This window comes from Peromyscus eremicus, chromosome 1 (genome assembly GCF_949786415.1).
Source record: "Peromyscus eremicus chromosome 1, PerEre_H2_v1, whole genome shotgun sequence".
Taxonomy (NCBI): Eukaryota; Metazoa; Chordata; class Mammalia; order Rodentia; family Cricetidae; genus Peromyscus; species Peromyscus eremicus.
The window spans coordinates 161,571,809-161,593,886 of NC_081416.1; the positions used below are offsets into that span (position 1 = coordinate 161,571,809).

Here is a 22,078-nt window from a genome sequence, read left to right on the forward strand (position 1 = left end):
TAGTCTTGATATCTCTTACTCATATAATCCCTCCTCTCTCTCACCAACTGGACTCCTGGAGCTCCACCTGGAGTAGTCTTGGCTGTGGTGACTCTTCACAGCAATAAAACAGTATCTAAGATGCTCACCAAGGACATCATCTGTGCATTTAAATACATTTTTATCTGTTGAAATGTGAAAATCATGTGTCAATAATAAATGACTTTATTAATGATCACTTGTGTGAAACACTTGACACTCTTCCTGAACTAAGGGTCTGGGACTAGAAATTGTCATATCTGGGTTATGTGCTTTCAGATTCTCAGATTGCAGCCATGTAAAGCTGCTCTAGTCTTCCTGCAGGTGTCCAACTGTCGCTTTTTTTTTTCAACTGTCCCTTTTTAAACATGGCTTCTGGGAATCCTATTGGCTTTCTTTCATCTGCTTTATGACATCATTCCTCCCTCAACCAATCAGCACCAGATTGAGTCTTGAGGTTGCCGTGTGTGACCAAATGTGCCTCAGTACTGAGCATCTTTGATCCTGCACAGACGTGATTTTTTTTACTGCGAAACCTAACAACCCACTCTCTCATCCCTTTATCCAGATCCTACTCCTGTTTTGTCCCCATCCCTTTACCCAGACCCTACTCCTATTTTGTCCCCATCCCTCTATCCAGATCCTACTCCTGTTCTGTTCCTGACTTGAAGATGTCAGGTAGGAAAAGAAACTTTAATGTTTGTTTAATTGGACAGCTCACTAACTTGGGAAGCATAAAAACAATGTGGGATAGAGGGGAAAGTGGTGAACAAGAGGTTGGTGCCCTAACGTGGTCTCATCTTTGACATTCCCTAGGGTTGAGGTTTGGACAGAGTATTTCCTCATCCTCTCAGTGAATGTTCCTTCACCTTCCTTGGTGAGATAACAGGCTGGCAGGGCTCAGGGTTCTCTGAGGTATTGAGTGTTTAGGAGCAAGACATAGAGAAGAAAATCAAAGTTTCTGGGACTGTTTCAGCTGAAGCAGAGAGAGAGAGAGCTGGGTATGTAATGAGGAGAACTGAGGGCCAAGACACTTCCCTCCACACAGTTTCCCACAATGATACTTCACAGTTGGTGCTGGTCAACATTAGTGGTGAAATACAAGGGAACTCGAGAGTGTGTCTGGCAGTGTTCCATTCGCAGCTGAGATGAGCTGACCTTTTCTGGCTAGGCAGATGTCCCTCCCTCTTCTGTGTCCTCACATGTATCCTAAAGCAGTGGGGGCGAGGAAAGTCTGCTGTCCCTGCTAAAGCAGGACTGTTTGATACAGTGAACGACAGGAGCAGCTGTGCTCTCTCTGGCACCTGCACACTGGGACAATGACAGGCACCTTCCTGATAATAAAGGTCCTCACCCATGTTTTGTGCAGTTTCAGATAGCTGTACAACCCTGGCTCAGACTCAACACAAACCCCTAATGTGATTAGTCAGAGCATGGTGCCATACCCCTGCAATCTTGGCCCTTGGGAGACAGAGGCAGAAGAATCAAGGAGACCATGCCAGTCTCTAGCTGCACAGTGACTTTGGTGATAGCCTGGGTGTTAAAGACCATTCTTGAAGAAATACAATAAAACCAATGGAGTTTTAAAAATCAGCATTCCCAATATTTGGAGTCTTCTGTCTAGTTAAAAGAGAACTAGAGAGGAGGAAGAAACACAGGGCAGGGAGGCTGAAGCTATTGGAAGAGCACTTCGGGGCTTTTTACAAAAAGGAACAGGCCACCTGGACCTGGAGATAGTCAAGAAAACAGAAAAATGCAGTGGTGGGGGATAAAATAGAATGGAGGAAAGGGAGAACATGGAACTTGGAGGTGTTAACCATGGTAACATAGGATTTATGGGACTGAATGCTGAAGGGAGCCAAAAGACTTCATTGAATAATAAATTTCTCTGGTGATGGAGTAATTTGCTCAGCACAGGGCAAACAGAGATGGATTTAGTGAACATGTAGGTTAGTAGACCAGGAAGTAAACTGAGGCTGGAAAAATGTGTAACTAGGACAGCAAACTTGTCAGGAAAGAAACCTTTTGTGTTTGTTTTTTCTCTGCTGTTTTCTTGAATACTGGTGATGCTTAACAATTATGAAAATGAACTGGGTGGTGGTGCCTGCTTTTAATCCCAGCACTTGGGAGGTAGAGGCAGGTGGATCTCTGTGAGTTCGAGTCCAGCCTGCTCTACAGAGCGAGATTCAGTACAGGCACCAAAACTACACAGAGAAACCATGTCTCTAAAAAAAAAAGAAAAAATATGAAAATAAGCATGCTATAGATATATCATAACAATTCTGATCTGAGTGTCTGGGCTCATAGGTGAAATCTCAGCACCCAGGAGGCTGAAGCTGGAGGACTGATGCTGGTTGTTGGCAAATGTAGGATAAATGGTGAATCTCAAGCCAGCTTCAGTCACAAAGACAAACTTATTCCTGAAAAAAATAAGAAAATAGAATTCTTTCTGCACACACTGCTAGCTCAGTTAGAAAGGACTGAGAGAAAGTGCTGGGTCCTTTATTTCTCTGACCTCTGGAGAACACATGAATTGTCGAATGTGTGGCAGAGCCTATGAGCCTTCAGGATCAGCTTTCAAACTGAAGCTGCTTCTTCATTTTCACAGTCATTGTCTTCACTAGAGTACAGACTTGCAGATCATAAGGAATCATAGAAGTACAAAGAAAAGATAGGAACCCAACAAAACTCAGGTCTGCATCTCTAATTTATTTGCTCTTTTTTTCAAGAAGTCTTTGACTAGGGTACCAGTGTAGTTTTATGACATCACTCTACCTCTCAGCCCACCAGTACCTGAATGGTCTTTTGGTCTTTATGATGCTGACAAACTTAATTTTCCTCAGTGTCCAGTATCTCTGACCCTGGACATGTGGGTTTTTTGTTTCAGAATCCAGACAGTGTTTTTGTCTCTTTATCTGATTCTTATAACTGTGTTTTTATTATCTTCCCAACAATGTCTGGTAAGTAAAGAAATTGAAACATTTCTTTCATTCAATTTTCCCACACACTTTGAGGAGTCCAGAAAGTGTGGAATCATGGGTAGAATACTGAACTAGAAGCTGTTGTCCTAACTAGAATCTTATCCCTGATCTATGTGGGGTTATGATTTTGGACAGAACATTTCCTCTCTCACTAAATGGATCTTTACATTCCACAGTGGAATATCTGACAGACTGGGCTCTGGGCTCACTGAGGTGTTAAGTGTTTATGAGCTCAGTGTAGACAAAATACTCAAGTAGTTCCTGAGAGCATTTCCACAGAAGTAGGGAAAGAGCCAGGTGTGTAGATAGGCACACTCAGAGCCAAGATGCTCCACTGCAGCAGCATCAACCCTCCACTCAGTTTTCCACGTTAGCATTTCCATGTTAGTGCTGTTGAGCAGTAGTGTTGGGATGTGAGAGGAACTGGTGGCCACATCTGCCACTCATCCATGAGTAGGGTTGCCTTGGAGGAGCTGGCTGGATAGGCAGCTGTGTCCTACCTAGAGATCAGTGAGCAACCCTCAGGACAGGACCTTCAGGGTAGAGAATTGGGACTGTCCAGGGCACATGAGCAACTGTGTCTCCTGCTGTGGTCCCCACAAGAGCACTTGTTCAGCTATGTTCATATCAGCGTTGTTTGTAATAGCCAGAACATGGAAACAACCTAGATGCCCTTCAACTGAAGAATGGATAAACAAAATGTGGTACATATACACAATGGAATACTACTCAGCAGAGAAAAACAATGACATCATGAGGTTTGCAGACAAATGGATGGATCTAGAAAAAATCATCCTGAGTGAGGTATCCCAGACTCAGAAAGACAAACATGGTATGTACTCACTCATAACAGGATACTAGATGTGGAACAAGGATGACTGGACTGCTACTCACATCACCAGGCAGGCTACCTGGAAAACAGGACCCCAAGAAAGACACAGGGATCGCCCAATGACAGAGAAATGGAATGAGATCTACATGAATAGCCTGGACAGGAGTGGGGGTAGTGAAGGGCGAGGGTCGAGGGAAAGAGAGCTTGGGTGAGTGGGAGATCCCAGCTGGATCAAAAACAGAGAGGGAGAACAAGGAATAGGAGACCATGGTAAATGAAGACCACATGAGAATAGGAAGAAACAAAGTGCTAGAGAGGCCCACAGAAATCCACAAAGATACCCCCACAACAGACTGCTGGCAATGGTCGAGAGACAATCCGAACTGACCTACTCTGGTGATGGGATGGCCAAACACCCTAATTGTCGTGCTAGAAACCTCATCCAACTACTGATGGATCTGGAGGCAGAGATCCATGACTAGGCCCCAGGTGGATCTCTGGGAGTCCAATTAGCGAGAATGAGGAGGGTTTATATGAGAGAGAATTGTTGAGACCAAGGTCGGATAAAGCACAGAGACAAATAGCCAAACAAACGGAAACACATGAAATATGAACCAATGGCTGAGGGGTCACCAACTGGATCAGGCCCTCTGAGTGGGTGAGACAGTTGATTGGCCTGATCTGTTTGGGAGGCATCCAGGCAGTGGGACCGGGTCCTGTGCTCATTGCATGAGTTGGCTGTTTGAAACCTGGGGCCTATGCAGGGTCCCTTGGCTCAGCATGGGAGGAGGGGACTGGACCTACCTGGACTGAGTCTACCAGGTTGATCTCAGTCTGTGGGGAAGGCTTTGCCCTGGAGGAGATTGGAATGGGGGGCGGGCTGGGGGGAAGGTGAGGGGGGCGGGAGGGGGGAGAACAAGGGAATCTGTGGCTGATATGTAGAACTGAATTGTATTGCAAAATAAAAATTAAAAAAAAAAAAAAGAAACTCTCTAAAAGTAGTTCAGGGACAGGACTGCTTATTCAGGAGTGTCCCCTGAGCACTTGGGAGCTGAGATAGCTGAGTAACCACTAATTCATGGCTAGCACCCTCTGTTGCATAACGAGTTCCTGGAGAGCATGCCCTAAAAATAAATCCCTGTAGAGTTTTAAGGGAATCTTTTCTATTCATTGTACATTTTTTCTAACATATTTTTACTGATTATTTGGCATTGTTATATAATGCACCTGATCAAAATAGCTTCCTATTCCTTCCAAAGGCATTCTCCCACCCTGTGCCTGCCCAAAAGAAGAAAAAAAAATACATAAATTCTAATTTGTGTTTTCCACGTAGTCATTGGAGCATGGTGAAAGTCTCATTGGCCAGCCCCTTTAAAATAACTGAGTCCTTCCCCACACTCAACAGCCACATCTCCTGCTGGAAGACATCAACTGAAAAGAGCTACATTTCAGCATCTTTATCACAATTTAAGGACTCTCTTCAGTGGCTTACTGTCTAGACTGCTTCCTTTTTTATTTGAAGGTGGGAAAAGGCTTCTGTGATAGGTTTCGCATTCTCAACTATGAGTCTACAGTCATTGTTACCACTGCAAAAGAAGCTTCCTTACCCGGAACAGCCAGTGGCAGCACAGCTCATTGACTTCCATATGGTTTCTGGTGGCAGCATGGTTTATGGACACCAACATGGCCTCCAGCTACAGCACAGTCTCTGGAGGCTTTTTGAGCTAACCCAATCCAGAAAATGAACCATTCTCCATCTCCATTAGTGTGAGCTTCAGCAGCTGTAGGTTCACTTATCTCTGGCCCATGTATGGAATCTACTCTGCTATTCTTCTTCTTTTTTGTTTCAATTTCATGAGACCACTTCTTAAAAGCATCTTCCCATACGCCCTACCATGTTTTAGTTGTTTTTGAGATTCTGTGCTCTCTCAGATTCATCCTCTGCTGCCCTATCTCCAATCTGACCCTCCTTGGGTCTGTCAGGCTCCTTAGAGCTGCTCCATGGGCCTGTGGATACAAACAGCCACTGCCATCTTGAATTGATCTCCTTTGTAAACTCTTGAAAAAATTTATTTAATCCCAGTTTTTAAATTAAAATAGAATTCAGGTTGTAACTACTATCTCAGCCATGAAATTGCAGGATTAAAGCCTGTATCTCCATGGCCATCATGGTCAGTGAGTTAGCAATACGTAAATTAACATAAACTAATATTGATCATTGGAGAAGCAAAGTAGCTCCTTTCCTAACTACTTGTATCTGGTAACAGGTGATATTCTCACACTTTGGCTCACAGACCATCAGAGCTGTCCAGATATTAAAGGACCTTTCATTGCTGGAGCTCCAAAGAAGGTAAGTCTCATTGCTGCTGAAAAGAGAGGTCATTTGTATGTAATCCTATGGAGCAAATGTAAAAGCCTGGTGCCCTTTTCTATGTTTAAACTAGCGAACCTCACTTTTTTTTCTCCCTGGTGGACATGTCTTACTTTGTCTTTCATCAGAAGTGTGATCACAGAAAGCAGGTCAATAGTGTGAGCAGTTTGTCTCTAGAATTCATTACACTTCTGCTCTCAAAGACACTGACAGCCAAGAAAGGTTCAAGAAAGGCTTGTGCAATGCTGTGGTCCACGGAACTCACAGTTCCCAAAGGTTTTTTGGTTTTTCTGCTGCTTCTGAGCCTTAGTTCCTGGAATCTTTAAATAGCAGGAACTGAGTTTTCCTTGCTCATTGTCTCACAAAGGCTCTTGGAGACTTGAGTATCCTAAATACTAATTAAATCACTTTGGGCACCCCATCACAAATCCTTTTGCTTCCAGCTGGGATTGCATTGTGGAAGGCATGAATAGGGTTTCCTCCAAGCTTAGGTGCTCTCTGATTGCCTTGGTATCATCAGGAGAAGCCGGTGTGGTAACTGTTGGGTTTATGCTTAAGCACAATCCTCTGATGTGTGCACAACCACTCATAGCTACATATGTCTTCTAGTGCGAATCTCACTGAATGTGTGTAAGGTCTGTTCCTTAGGTTAAATGCTAATCAAGAGCTCCTTCATATTGTTTTCAAAGGACACAGACATCCTTATTCCCAACTCTACCTCTTTACTACTGTAGTAAGAGGATCCCAGGCTGGGTTTGTTCATACATTTATTGAGCTGAATCACCAATGTGGTGTTTTATTTACTCTAATTTCATTAGGGAGATGTATGTGTGCGTGTGTGCGTGTGCACGTGTGCGTGTGCATGTTTGTGTGTTCTAGACTGCTAGAATGGCAGGATGGCAGGAGATGCATTTTGATGTTCCCCATCTTCTCTTTTTCTTAGATCAGGAGCACCATTCGCAGACATAACAATGCCACTCTTCTGACCCAAGAGCAGTTCCAACTTTTAAGCTCTCTGGAGAATATTTACATCAATAATAACATTTCCTGGAAATCTTACCTTGAACTGAAGACCTATCAGATAAAAGCAGAAGTCCTGCTAAATCAAGGCCTCACAGAGGAAGCACTTGTGATGTATCACAAATTTTCAACGTGAGAACCTGCAGTTTTCCACCTCCTTTCCCATGACTGATCCCTCACTCATCCTATCCTCCTCTTCATGCTTCTTACCCTTGCTGACCATATGGAACTTGAAAAAGTCATCTTTTAATCAGATGACAGATTTCTCTGGCAGATCTGACACATGCTTTTCCTTACTGTTCAAAGACATGAGGACCAAAGTTGGTGGTATCCCATATAAGGGACTTCATGAGTAGGAGAGTTCTTGAGCTTGTGTCCACAGGGCCCAGCTTTTAGACAAAAGAGTTGACAGATGAACAGGATGTGTCTGCACTGGTGAGTGTTTTGAGTGCTCTATCTCTACCCAGGCAGCCAGTCGTAGGCTTATTGCTGTGTGTGGCAGAGCCAGATTCCTCTTCTCTACATCCTGTAGCCTATTGATTGGTATAGCAAAGAGGTTAGCCTTTCCTGTAGCTACACAGCCACCAGAGGACTGGGCTGTGGACCACCTAGTGTTGGAGTGGCTCAGCACAGTACTTGAGCTGTTCACCATACTTGGGTAGGCAGAATAAGATTGCAGAGCTGTCCCCAGGGAATGACTCCTATAGTCTTAATGACAAGAACATTGTGTGTTTGAGGAAGGGAATGATGGTAAAGGTCTCACCAGTCATATTTAGCCCTGAGATCACCAGAGTAGGTCAGCTCAGGCACTCTCTCGACCATTTCCAGTAGTCTATAGTGGAGGCATCTTTGTGGATTTCTGGGAACTCTCTAGCACTCTGCTTCTTCCTATTCCCACGGGGTCTTTATTTATCATGGTATCTTTTTCCTTCTTCTCCCACTGTGTTTCTGATCCAGCTGGGACCTCCTGCTCCCTTAAGCTCTCTTTCCCCTGACCCTTGATCTCCATTACCGCCCCCCCCATCCCCAGTTTGCTCATGTAGATCTCATCCATTTCTCTGTCGTTGGGTGATCCCTGTGTCTTTCTTCGGGTCCTCTTTACTAGGTAGCCTCCCTGGAGTTGTCAGTTGCAGTCTGGTTATCCTTTGCTTTACATCTAGTATCCACTTATGAGTACATACCAGGTTTGTCTTTCTGAGTCTGGGTTACCTCACTCAGGATGATGTTTTCTAGTTCCATCCATTTGCCTGCAAGTCTCATGATGTCATTGTTTTTCTCTTCTGAGTAGTACTCCATTGTGTATATGTACCACATTTCATTTATCCATTCTTCAGTTGAAGGGTATCTAGGTTGTTTCCACATTCTGGCTATTACAAATAATGCTGCTTTGAACAAAGATGAGCATGTGTCCTTGTGGTATGATGGAGCATTCCTTGGGTATATGCCCAGGAGTGCTATAGCTGGGTCTTGAGGGAGGTTGATTGCCAATTTTAAAGAAAGCGCCATAACGGTTTCCAAAGTGGCTGTACCAGTTTGCATTCCCACCAACAGTGTAGGAGTGTTCCCTTTTCTCCACATCCTCTCCAACATAAGCTGTCTTTAGTGTTTTTGATCTTAGCCATTCTGACGGGTGTAAGATGGATATCTCAGAGGCATTTTGATTTGCATTTCCCTGATGATTAAGAATGTTGAGCAATTCGTTAAATGTCTTTCAGCCATTTGAGCTTCTTCTATTGAGAATTCTCTGTTTAGCTCTATAGCCCATTTTTTAATTGGACTGTTGGTTATTTTGATATCTAATTTCTTGAGTTCTTTATATGTTCTGGATATCAGCCCTCTGTCAGATGTGGGGTTGGTGAAGACCTTTTCCCATTCTGTAGGCTGTTGTTTTGTCTTGTTGACCATGTCCTTTGCCCTACAAAAGCTTCTCAGTTTCAAGAGGTCCCATTGATTAATTGTTTCTCTCAGTGTCTGTGCTACTGGTGTTATATTTAGGAAGTGATCTCCAGTGCCAATGCGTTTGAGACTACCTACTTTCTTCTTTCAGGTTCAGAGTAACTGGATATATGTTGAGGTCTTTGATCCACTTGGACTTAAGTTTTGTGCACGTTGACAGATATGGATCTATTTGCAGTCTTCTACATGTTGACATCTAGTTATGCCAGCACGATTTGTTGAAGATGCTTTCTTTTTTTCCACTGTACAGTTTTGGCTTCTTTATTGAAAATCATATGTTCATAGGAGTGTGGATTAATGTCAGGGTCTTCAGTTCAGTTCCATGGTCCACATGTTTTTATGCCAGTATCAAGCTGTTTTTATTATTTTAGCTGTATAGTAGAGCTTGAAGTGAGGGATTGTGATGCCTCCAGAGGTTGTTTTATACTTCTTGATAGCTGATGTTTGCTGAATGTACCAGTAGATAGAAGAGTGAAGACTTTTCTCTCTCCAGGCACTGGGGGATAAGGGGATGTGGGATTTCAGGGTGTGCCTTTACTCACTCCATGAACTTCTCAAACCCTGAATTTCTTCAGGGCCTCATTTTGATACTTGTAACTTTTTGTCCATCTTAGTCACTCTGCTCTATTCCTTTAGACTCTTTATGGAGAAACTCAGAAAAGGCCCGAATAAGTGTCTTTCAGCTCGAATAAGATCCAAAATCAACAAGGTGAGTCTTCATTGTCTATGTGACTGATCTAAAATCTCCAGAACAGCAGTGAACTACTTAGAAAAAAGCAACAGATCATGACCCTGGGTATGATGGGAGCTGATGCTGCCTCAGCATAGCAGTACAGAGGAGAGGGATGGCAGGAAATGGGGTTCAAGTCATGTATGAGATACTGATGCTTCTCCCCACTTGTTTTCTTATTCTCTTTTCTGACATTAGAACTGTTCTAATTCTTCATTTCTGTTTTGTATTGCAGACTATAAATAACATTAATGAAAAAGTTAAGAGCCTTAAATTCACACTCCGAAGAAATCATACTAAGGAGTATGAAGTCTACATAGATAAGGTCAGTGTGTGAGCATGGAGGAAGGAGGATTGTATGTCACCTGCTCAGCCTGTGTCCTGGGGTTGTGTTGTGTTGTCGTTTCAGTGAGTCTGTGATGCAATGGATAGGCTCCACACTCAATTGAACACACATGCACTTTATCCAGGTGAACCAACACACACACACACACACACACACACACACACACACACACAAAGTGCAGTAGGACTCTGAGAATATTGAGACTTGGTTGTTACTGAAGAAGGCTATACAGGAACTGACTAAGGTGGTGGTGGCTGTTCTCCATAGAACTGCTGCTCCATGAGCCCTATGCTGAGATGTCAGACCTAAACAGACCTATACTTTGAAAATCTTTTTTGCTGGTAAGGCTTTTTCTTCTGGGATTTGAAGACGTAACCTAAATCTGTTTTTCTTTCTGTAGAAGAAAAGAAAAGAGGAAGAGGCAAAAAACAAGGCGTTCTGGAAGCATAGAAAAAATCATGGACAAAACTCCCGAGACTTCCCCAAATTCAGCTCTCTTCTACAAAGACTTATGAGTCGTGGAAAGGTGGGCCCCAGCCTGACACCAACATCTACAAAGTCTGAAGAGCCTTCAGGAGGAAGCACACCTGTGAAACAAACAGTGGTGTGTGGCCCACAGGAAGCCATCGAGGAGATAACCCCCACCCCTTCAGCAGACACTCTTGGGGAGACTAAGGTGGTGAAAAGCCCAGGTGAGTCACCACAGGTCCATGACTTGGAAATGACTTGTGTATAAGTGTTTCCCATTGCATCTGGGTCAGCCACACAAAACTGAGACTGCAGCTCTCCAGTAAAGTAAGGCGGTACTGGTGCACAGGTGTCCGAGGTCTAGGGCACTGAGCAACACAGAGAACGTCCCTTCCCCTTGTCCATGTCCTCAGCCGTTTGCTTCCACGGATCCACTTTGCTGTGGTAACAGAACCTCCTGTGATGAGTGTTGTCTCGTTCCTTCCTGCCATCTAACTGTCTTGTCAAAATAACCTTTAACTTAGTTTACTCAGATAAGTTTCCTCAAAACTTGCTTGAGTTCAGATCCTCATGTTTTCTGAGCTCTGTAGAGATTTGAAGAAGCACATTAAGAAAATACTAAATCATTTTCCATCATAAGAAATGGTTACTTTGTGAAACTTGGACTCTCAGATAATTTTAGGACATAATGGAGAGATGTGAGGGCAACAGAATTTCAGGTGCATGAGATTATGTTTTCAGCATTTGGTAGACTCTCACAAAAAATCCTCAAGTAGGGCCAGAGATGTTGACTCTGTGGGTGAAGCGCTAGCAGTGACAGTGTCCAAACCTGAGATGGAATCTCCAGAAAGCACATGACAGTGAGGTGTGGTTGGCCACCTCTACATTCAAGGTTCTTTTCAGGTGAGATGGGACAGGGAGACAGGAGAAGACCTGGTTTCTTACAGCACAGCTAGCTGGGCAGACACAGAAGCACAGAAGAGATTCTGTTGGACCAAAGGGGCCAGGGAAGATCAGCACTCCAGGCAGTCAGTTCACATCTGCAGATGTGCTGAAGCACCTGTGCATCCTTGCTCACACATCAGCATGGACATTCTGAAAAACAAACACAGATCACGGACATGTGCAAACACACTCACAGTTCATACAGAAAGGATTTTAAAGGGAAAATACACAAATATTTCTGAAAAAAAGTTCTCAAGTATCTCATCTCATTTGGTTTATGTTGTTTGTTTCATTTGTAACATCTACTTTTACATCCTGAATAGACTTGACTTGAGATCCTGCCACCTCAGCAAGCAAATGCTGAAATTCCAAGTGTGCATCACCAAAGCTGACTTTTCAGATGTTTCTAAAGTATTGGTTGATTCTTGTCTTGCCTTGCAAGAGTCAAAAATCTCTTCTTGAGTGAGGAGGAGCTGTAAGCCAATTTTTAGTGCTCTGTCTCAGTCAGGCACAGGTGAGAGAGTCGGCCTTTGCCAGAATTGAGCCTGTGCACTAAGCAATCCACACATTTCCAGATGTAAGAGTTAGCCTTTCCCAGCTGTGAGCCTGTGCACTCAGCAATCTACACATCTGTGTAATGTAATGAAAAAGCAAGAGTAAGCTGCTCAATAGGAACCTATTGGACTAGAGAATAATCAGGAAAGGGATGACTGGTTCCAGCTAAGTGGAGCCATCTGTCCTTGGAACTTTGCTGAGCTAAGTGCACCATTTTCACTCACATTTGGATTTGAGGCTGCGACTTCTCTAGGTGGTGTGTGCCATGGGTGACCCTGTAGTTCCAGGGTCTCAAGGGTTTCCTCCATCCCTACGACATACCCTATTAGGGACAGTCTGTGATAGTATGACCTTGAGAAAATCTTTGTATGCTTTCATGCAACTGCAACCTCTTGAAATCTGGTGGGGTTTATTGTGGCCTCAAAACTCTTGGGGAAAATGGTCTGCATGACTGAGCATGCTCACAACAGGCTTTCCTCAAGTGGAAGTTCTGGAATACTTGTAGTTTGGCTCAGTCTAAGTCTGAAAGGTACAGACAATGGAAGCCAATTTTGTGAAACTCAGTCTCAAAACCCATGAGGACCCAGGGAAAACTAAGTCCAGACCTGAGAGTCCAGTGGCCAGCAGACCTGGAGATCTGAACCACAGATAAAGAAGACATGTCTGTCCCAGGAGGGACTCAGCAGAAGTTTATATTTTCTCTGCCTGTTTGTCCTGTTTAGTCTTCATGTTACCCACCAGAGTTGAGAGGGCCCTTTGCTCACTGAGTCTGTGAACCCACACAGAAATTTCTTTGCAACCAACTCATGGTCACACCCAGAAATATGTTGTTCCATCCGCTTAAGCTGACAGTAAAGACCATGCTCACAGTTACCACTCAGCTGTGGCCAGAGCTTGGAGAAAAAAACTCCCTGCCTATTTTGTGGTTCCATCATGGGGAGAGGGGCTGCTGTAGAGAATACCAATGACTTTGTGTTTTTCCTCCAGGCTACCAGACTGAGTTCTGCTCAGGGACACCAGGCCCTGTAACCTCAGATTTCTTTCTCTTTTCCATTGCAGTTCCGAACTCCAAAGGCCTCCGCCCTGTGATCCTTCCAAAAGACTTATGGGATAGGTTCCTGCTTTCTGCCAAAAACAACACAAAAAAAGGAGTGGAAACATGCGGAGTCTTATGTGGTACCCTGGTAAAGATAGGAAAGCTCCTTGTTCTGAGACTGTTTCTTCCCCCTTGGCTTCCTATGACTCCCAGAAAACATATCCAGGGGCTGTGTCTATACTTATCACTCCACAGAAGGAACCATGGATGACAAGGCCTGGCCACCTTGAATTTGATGATTTTGCAATTGGTTGCTTTTCAGAGTCCCTTGAATTGAATAATTTGCTTCAGTGCTATAGCTAGAAATTTTCACTCTAGTGGTGCCTAGTGCCTGTAACCCCAGTCATTGGCAAACTGAGGCTGGAGGCTTCCTACAAGTTCAAACCTGGCTCACATACAGAGTGAGACATTGAAGTAAAAGCAGGCAGGTTGTCAGGCAGAATGTCAGGTATGAGACATGGAGACAGGCACATTGACTACTTCTAAAAGGAAGAGGACTCAGTTCCTTTTGTAGCCTGGTCTGACCACCTACTCTGTGGTAAGCCTTGGAATATAAATTAAACACTTCAAGACCCTCAATCAGACCTATTGCCTGCTGCAGGGAAGACTCTAGTCTCAGGATGTGCTAGGAGGGACATGTCAGGTTCATCTTATCCTCTGTGCCTTCATACAGTTCCCAGCAAAGCACTGGAGCAGTTAAGGTGGAGAAACACTGAGGTGAGGGAGAAGGATGAGAGTCATTCACTGGGGTGGGGGCTTCACTTACTTGTGTTATGAGAGAGTGGGTTGACAGTGCCAGGGATTTGTAACAAGTTGTTTTCTCTTGGCAGGAAAAGGAAGAATACCACATCAGTCATATTATAATCCCGGATCAGGAGGGAGAGTCTAATTACTGTTCCATGGAGAACGAGGAGGAACTCCTTTTTATTCAAGAAGAGCTGGGGCTTCTCACCTTAGGTTGGATTCATGTAAGCAAACTGACCTCCCTGTGGCAGCTCCTCTTCTAAACACACTGCCTATTTCTTTCTCATCACAAAGTCAATCCATTCCAGATCATCTGTCTCTAAGCACATGCAGTCACTAGTGTTTCAGCGTTGAGTCAAAGGCACGTTTCCTGGTGTATTTCCAGCTCTTCTAATTTTATCTCTTACTCAAAGTAATTCTTCAAAGTTCCAATACTTTGTGAATAGATGAATAATGGTAGCTTTCCTAGGATGTATGAGAACATGGTGTAGAGACCATGTCCCTAAAAGCTGTATGACTGGACGTATTTTAACGTCAAGATAATTCATTCTAATGATTGCATTTTGTCTTTATGGAGAAGCACTTGCTTTGTGCACACCAAAAGAGCACCTTCATGCAAGATTTTCAAGTAGTTGGCCATGCTGTGCAGGCTTGTGGTGATCTTGAAGGAAATAGAGTTCCTTCCCTAGAGAGTTCTTCTGAATGATTCTCTCATTTTCATGGCTTCAAACTCACAGAACATGCAGTTTCTCTTAGAATGGGACAGGTGTAAGCCACAATCAGTTGGTTATTTCTAGGTTTTGCGAGATCACAAGTACTTTTGTACTCACAGCTTGGGAATTGCTGATACGTGAGGAAGTTTCCTGTATCTTTATGCTCCAGTTACATAAATTCTTACTGATTTGCCTAACAATAATATAGCATGGCAGATGGAAATTTGTCCTTTTGTGCCTGGAGATCACACAGAAAATGAGCACCAGTTTTGATGAGGCAGAGTCCATTCTACTTTTCAGGAGATAAATATAGGGCACTGTGGGTTTCATGGAAAGAGGAGTCCCACTTGAGGTGACTTATAATGACTTACAAAGAAGCCCAAGGAGAGCTTCCTTGGGAAGTGGTCCTGCATCAGTGAGCAGTCTTGTCCGTTGGGATTTGTGGTTGATATTAGGAAAGGATGGCAGATTTGTGTTGACATGACCCTTCAGAGCCATGCTCTCCATTGTCGGGTGAGGGCAGAAAGAACAGATCTGTTTTTGAGTAAAGGGAGAACTCTTTGGGTGTTCTGGGCAGAACAATGATGTGATCAAAGCCAGACTCAGAAGGTAAAATGAAGGAATTTCAAGGCTGGTAACAGTGGGGAGGTCAGTTAACGTTTGGGAGCTGGTGATTTCCAATGACGATGAGAGGGTGATGGCCATGTGCACAGGAATGTGGGATTTCAGGGATCCAGGGGCTGAGGAATAGAGGTTGTCCAGTCTGTGACAGGGCAGGCTTGGAGTGGGACCCATGGGGATGGCAGTTATCATAAGCATTAGTAGGGCATCTAGAGGAAGATGGACTTTGGAAGTGGGGTTCAGTCCTACCTTGTGGAATTTAAGGCACTTGTGAGATATCACATCTATGGAGCCTTTGCTGGCAGTTGGATGGAGGTTTGGGGAAGCCCAGTGAAGGTAGGAGAGGAATCTGTGTAGCTTCTGAATGGAGGTGGTCCAGAAAACCTGGTAAATAAGGAGTGTTGACAGCAAGAGAAGTGATTGGCTGACAGCTGAGGAGGAGATCTAATGAGGAGAGCGGGAACACAGTGGGGGATGACAGAGACACAGGCTGCAGGAGAAATGGTTATGGGGTTCACAGAAGATGCACAGCAGGGACAGTGGGGGAATGAGTTCAGTATGTGACCCAGGGACAGGCTCCAACAGAAGAGGATCAGCTCATTGAGAATGGTGGCTAATGACTTTTACGCCTTGGTTGGTAGAGACTGCAAGGTTTAAATAAGCCATGGAAAGCTTGGTGTATGGCACAGTCCTGGAAGCCTAGCCTTCAGGAAGGTGGGCCTGCTGGATGGTGACTTTGGCACCAACCTGTGCTACACAGGCAGACCGTGGCTTGAAAACAAAGCCATCTGATGAAATTACTGCTATTGTGGAGCTTGTCAGGACTGCCATATTGAGGATCACATCTATCTAGACCAAGATTCTAGGCTAAAGGGAGAGAGATGAGGCTGCTTTTTGCAGAGCTGGGTTAACAGAGTGTGGACATGTACAAGAATTGGGAAATGGTTTCATCATGGTTTTGTCTAGTTATTTTTTGTTTCCTTCACTTTAGTTTTTTCTTTGACTTTTAGTTTTACAAGTGCTTGACATTTAAAATATAGCTTACTTGTAGTGTACATATATGAACAGCAGAGTTTAATGACTCCTTGAGGAAAGAGGAATTTGCTGAGAGCCTGGTCCATCTTTCCAAATTCCTTCCTCTGAGACTGATCCCCCTCTTGCTCTAACTGTCTCTACTTTGATCTCTATAGAGTTAATCTCCTAAGTGTGCCCCCTCCCTGCTATCAGTACTTCATATCTGCTTATGTCCTGAAATGCAATGGATAGATACATGACTTTCACATCTGGCTTTCTTGGCTTAACATCTGCTAGGTTCCTCCCCATTCTGGCATGCAGTTGTTTGATGTGTGTTTACACCTGGTGAGCAAGTGAAGGAGGGGAGGGGAGGGAAGGAAAGAGGGGTAAGATAATGTGGCAGTAGTGTTTACAGCACCACACCCGAAGGGCAGAAGGGTCTCCTCTTAACAGGGAGAAATCCCATAGGGAGGTCTCAGAGGCAGGTTTGAAGGCTTGGAGCTGAAGACCTTGAGAGTCTGTTGAACTGATGTTTGAAGTAGTCATGGGAACTCTGAGGGAGATGGAATCAGAGTCTGCTGTTAGCAGGAGGGAAGCAGAGGTAAGTTAGATGCTGAAGGACAAAACTTGGTTACTCTTTAGGCAGTCAGTATAACTAGGCTTGGATGAATAAAGGGATCTTGTCCTCAGTGAATGACCAGCTTAGGACCTTTATGGATCAGGAAGACAAAAGAGATAATTCCTTCTTCCTTCTCCACCTAGACCAGAGTGTTTTCCTGGCGTGATTTCGGGATTCATGGTGGGAACCAGTTGTTGAAGCTCCTAGGGACTGCTTTCCTTTGTGGATCAGGCATGGGGCTCACTGGGAATTCTTGGCTTCTTTTGTCTTCTCAGACCCATCCAACCCAGACAGCCTTCTTGTCGAGTGTGGATTTACACACTCATTATTGCTACCAGAAGATGCTCCCAGAATCCATTGCAGTGGTGTGTGCACCCAAATATAAACAGTGAGTATGTAGGATTCAGGTCTGGATGGTACAAGAGCAAAATGCTCCATGGCTCAGAACACTGTGAAAATGAATATCCAGAGTGTCTTAAGTGATTGCTATGAAAGCCTCCCTTTAAGGTGCATATTCTAATTAAAACCAGCTGCTCTTAAAAGACGTGCTGACACCATTGCTGGGCTCCATCTTCAAGAAGTGACTTCAAGAGTCAGAGGTTAAAGAAATTCCACACTGGACACTGCATACGAGTGTCATCTCTTATCATTCCCAATGTCATGTTAATCTGAGTTTCTCGGCAGAGCTAATGTTGAGAAAGCAATGAATCATCTTGTTTTGTTTTGTAATAAATTTTTGTACACTGGATATTGTCTCACAGGGGCTATTGGACCCTGGTTTCAGCACACCCCCAACTTGTTACTCAAAATGATTGTCCTAACAGACCTAACTTTTTGTTTGATTCTTCTTCCTTCTCATTTCTACTGTTGAGTTCCTTTGCATCATTAGGCCAAGAAAGGGATCCAGAGAGAGTGAGACAGAGAGGGCGGTACACGTACAGGGGTAAAAAGAAGGGGAGGAAGGAGGAGGAGGACAAGAAAAGGATGAGGAGGAGAAGAAAGAGAGGGGGAGGGAGGGTGGTTGAGACTATGACAAAGAAGACAAGGTCTAACAGGACAATGACAATGATGACTAGGAATAGGAGAAGGAGTTCCACATGGTCTATGAGGGAGGAAGAGTTGTGCAGAGAAGAGGAGAGACAGGAAGAGAGGAGGGGAGAAGGGTAGAAAGGTGAAGAGAAAGGGGAGGAGGAAGAGGAGGAAAAGAAAGGAAAAGAAGGGGGAGAAGAGGAAAGATGGAGAGGAGAGAGAAGAAAGAGACGGGGGATATCTGCTCGACTGTAATTTTACTTTTTCTCATTTCAGAGTCGGAATTTTTACATTAACCTCTTATGGATTAAAAGAAATAGCATTCTGTCCACAGAGAGGATTTCATTCTCATAATCAGGACTCAGCTCTCTTCTGTGTACGTATCTGTGTACAAGAAATCAAGGCCATATTCCCAGCCAGGACATAGAGCTGATGTGATTGAACATCTTTTTGATCCTCATGGAAGATCAACCTCATCACCCACCTTCCTAGAAATCCATAATAACCATGTATCTAGGAAGCAGTGGGCTGTGGATATCAGTTTCTTATATTTGCAACCTGGTCATTTACTGTCTTTGAGGGTGCTGGCCATCTGGACCATTTTTCCTGATAACTGGGGATACTAATACTATGTACTTTACAGGCTGCTGAGAGGATAAAGGAAGAGGGACTAGGGTGGACTTAGGGGCAGAGTGTGTCCTCAGCATGCTTGATACCTTGGATTCCATCCCCAGTAACATGGGGAAAAGAAATAACCCACAAAGTATGGAATCCATTAGCTTATTCAAGGCTTATTACTTATTCATTTGTTCTTCATCAATGTCAGTTACTAGGTTTCAGAGGGTGATCAGAGTGCCAAAGAAAAAGCCATGTAAGATAGATAAATTAAGCATATTTCATTCTGAAGTTTTGTGCTCACCTGCCTAGGGAGGTGGTTTTTTTCTCCCAGTTTGTATCTGTGATAACAACACACTTAGTGTGATCAGGCCTCAGGGCCTCAGATCAGCCTCAGATCAATGAGATTCTGGCACTTTACTTCACATTAGCCTGGACTTTTTCATCCACTTTGATTCAGAAGGAATGCAACAACATAGTGAAAAGACCAGAACCCAGTCCTATAAAATATATAAGATTGAGGGATACAGCACAGAGATTGAAGGAAGGCTAAGATACTGAGATCAGAGTGCTAATTCCAAGTGGTAGAACTCAGTATGTGTTTTCTATGTATCATACTGAACGCGTGTGTGTATTTATATATAGTTTGCATCATACTCCTGATCCTAACAGTAAAATAAGACCTAAGGAAACTTCAGCTTTCTTTAAAAAGTATATATATATATATATATATATATATATATATATATATATATATACTTTTATTTCATTTTTTTTCTTTAACTTCATTGTGTAGTCTTTTAAAAGTAGACCCTGTTTTGACTTTAATTCTCTTTCTATTTGGATTTTCACATGAGTTTAGTGCCTGTGTGATTAGAAGAAGTTGGCAGATGCCCTAGATCTGGAGTCAAGCCATTGCTCACTGCCCACTTCCCTGCAAGAGCAGTGGGTGTTGTTAAACACTGTACCATACTCCAGTCCCTGTTTTCTAGTCTCATGGATCAAACCAGGTTTTCAGTTGAATCGGGGAAGATCTTTCTAAAAAAGATCTGTTAAAAAATAGCTCTATCTTGGAATACAAAATGATTCGGTGCCAGAATTTTGAAAGATGTTGCACAAGTAAAAACAAAAAATGTCTAAAACACCAGTTCTCAAGTTCCCAATTGGCAAGACCTCCTCCAAACCCGACCATGGTGAAGCACACCTGTAGCGCCAGCACTTAGACAGCTGCCGCAGGAGATCACAAGTTTGAGGCCAGCTGAGGCTACATAGCCAGGCTTTCAGATTGGTAAATCCTTATGACTTTGTATGCCAAGTGTGAGTATCTCCTCAAGGACTATTAGGTCCCCTTTACCATCTGATTGACATCATGATTCCAATACTGCACTGAACTTCCTGGTCCCTTTTAATAAAGGAATGTTTCACAAGTGACTCTGGAAAATAGATGCAAAGATACACGGGGAGACACTGAATCCGACCATGTGGAGAACTTGGTAGGAGTGTTGGGTGCCAGATCTTTTGACATTGCTTCTATTGACATCAGGATTTCAGTGCTAGGATGAGAACTATGTAACTTCAGTGAGCTTCTCCAATCAGAGGCTTATTGCTTGGGATGTGGCTCAGTTGGGAGAGTGCTCCTGTTTCAAGCACCAGGCCCTGGACTCATTTCTCAGAACTACTGAAATCTGCCATGGTGGTGTTTGCCTATAATCCAGCACTTTGGAGCTAGTGGCAAGAGAGTAATTTCAGGATCCCTCTGGCATACCTAGGTTACGTGTTCTAGCCTGGGTCACATGAAGCTCTCTTTTGGTATAATAGAAAAGGTATAAGCTGTTTCAAAACAGGTGTTGTCCATGCCTTAACCACATTTCCTTTTCTCCAATTGCAGGACTGCAGTCACGTCACCATCCAAAACAGCCTGGTGACTGTCACAGATTTGCGATGAGTTAAATCCCACACACCTAAATCAGTGGGAGCCTGTGTGTGTGTGTGTGTGTGTGTGTGTGTGTGTATTGTGCGTGTGTATTTTGTTTATATGTGAGTGAATGTAGGATGGTGTATGTGTATATGTATATGTGTTCAATCTATGTTGTGTATGTTACATCTGTTTCATGTATGTTACATCTTTGTCATGTATGTTCACTGGTGTGTATGAATGGCACACTGTCCTCATTCACAGAGCCCAGAGGAAGACACTGATGTGTGCTCTATTAATGAATTAGAATAGTATATCAGTCATTCATAATGACTAGAAATTGATTTTATTATATAGTTTACTTGTTATTAGTTTTAGATGATATTTTCTGGCCAGGATCCAGTATAGGAGTAAGGGCCCAATGCACGCACTTGCTGGCTTGCCTCACCTGCCTCAGGGAGCCTAGAGGACAGGTTGTAATGCCAAGGCTCACTGTCCTGAAGACAGTCCTCCTGAGTGACCACTCTGGCTACAACACAACTCTAAAGGATGTTTGGCCAAGAGAGAGAAGTCTACTTACCTAAAAAGCTTGTTTTGAAGTATGTAAAGTTCCCTAGCTCTGATGAACTCACCACTGAGGCTAATGCTTACAGCAAACTGCAAATAAAAATGCTGTCCTGCGCAAGGGATGCTGGGACAAATTCACTGCCAGTGACAGTCTGGCCAAAGCAGCTCACCATGAACTGTGCTCGGGCGCACACTCTCTGGTCACATTGGCCCTGTCTAGAAATTTCCCATAAATTTCACAGAAACCTGTATTCTCTTTATATAAGTGTGTTTTGAAACAGATTTGTAGTTTCTTAAAAATTCTATTTAGTTCTGTAATTAAAGTTGAGTTTTGTGTCAAGCTCTTGAGTCTTCCTTCTGATCAGGAGTCACATAACCATGTTAAGTGAGAGATGTGATTGCCAGCTAATAGGATTAGTAGGTACTGGTGGGCAACCTTGTCCTAGTTGCCTGTTTCTCCTTTATTTCCTTTTTCATTTTTCTGTCTTTCTTATTTATTGTGACTGGATCTCAGTGTGAAGCAATGTCTAGTCTGAAATTCACTTTATAGTCCAGGCTGACCTGGAACTTACAAAAACTCACCTACTTCTGCTTCTCAAGGGTTGGGATTAAACATTTCATTGCTGTGGTTTTAAATTTTAAGCATCTGACATTGTTCTGTATGTCTATAATTGATCTTGATCATACTTAGTCCTCACCTCCCTCACCCACGCTCCTCCTACCCCATCTGAAACCCCTATTCTAAACTTGTCAGGCTTGGTGTCAAGGGTCTTGTTGTATGAAGCCAAGTTGCCTGCCCTGTTTTCTATTTTGAACAACCCACTGAGTTTAATCAGGGTTTCTTGCATGTGCATGCTTGTGGGGTTCTATTGAATCATGGGCAACTTCCCATTTTCTACACCCCTAAAGAAAAATGACTCCTC

The 22,078-nt window shown here is 43.5% G+C and overlaps 2 protein-coding genes across 3 annotated transcripts; both read left to right on the plus strand.

Annotated features, from left to right (window-relative positions):
* The first annotated feature begins 424 nt into the window (after positions 1-424).
* On the plus strand, positions 425-13,544 carry LOC131922466 (STAM-binding protein-like). Of its 2 annotated transcripts, none has more exons than XM_059277273.1 (7): positions 425-696; positions 6,099-6,181; positions 7,146-7,354; positions 9,815-9,887; positions 10,144-10,233; positions 10,655-10,946; positions 13,282-13,544. In XM_059277273.1, exons 1-7 carry the CDS (start codon positions 690-692, stop codon positions 13,527-13,529), a joined length of 1,002 nt encoding a protein of 333 aa, XP_059133256.1. In that variant the 5' UTR covers positions 425-689; the 3' UTR covers positions 13,530-13,544. The 2 variants fall into 2 exon arrangements, with proteins under 2 accessions (XP_059133256.1, XP_059133249.1); XM_059277266.1 differs by lacking the exon at positions 425-696 and adding an exon at positions 1,920-2,978.
* A 215-nt stretch (positions 13,545-13,759) lies between these two features.
* LOC131925747 (STAM-binding protein-like) lies at positions 13,760-21,797 on the plus strand. Its single transcript, XM_059281132.1, has 6 exons — positions 13,760-13,766; positions 13,992-14,035; positions 14,149-14,286; positions 17,305-17,417; positions 18,335-18,434; positions 20,562-21,797. Exons 1-6 carry the CDS (start codon positions 13,760-13,762, stop codon positions 20,616-20,618), a joined length of 459 nt encoding a protein of 152 aa, XP_059137115.1. The 3' UTR covers positions 20,619-21,797.
* The last annotated feature ends 281 nt before the right edge of the window (positions 21,798-22,078 follow it).

Coding starts and splice junctions, on each gene's coding strand:
- LOC131922466 (XM_059277273.1), top strand. Junction 9,888..10,143: donor TAAGATCCAAAATCAACAAG/GTGAGTCTTCAT, acceptor TTTGTATTGCAG/ACTATAAATAACATTAATGA. Junction 10,947..13,281: donor TAAGGTGGTGAAAAGCCCAG/GTGAGTCACCAC, acceptor TTTCCATTGCAG/TTCCGAACTCCAAAGGCCTC.
- LOC131925747 (XM_059281132.1), top strand. Junction 14,036..14,148: donor TAAGGTGGAGAAACACTGAG/GTGAGGGAGAAG, acceptor TTCTCTTGGCAG/GAAAAGGAAGAATACCACAT. Junction 18,435..20,561: donor AGGACTCAGCTCTCTTCTGT/GTACGTATCTGT, acceptor CTCCAATTGCAG/GACTGCAGTCACGTCACCAT.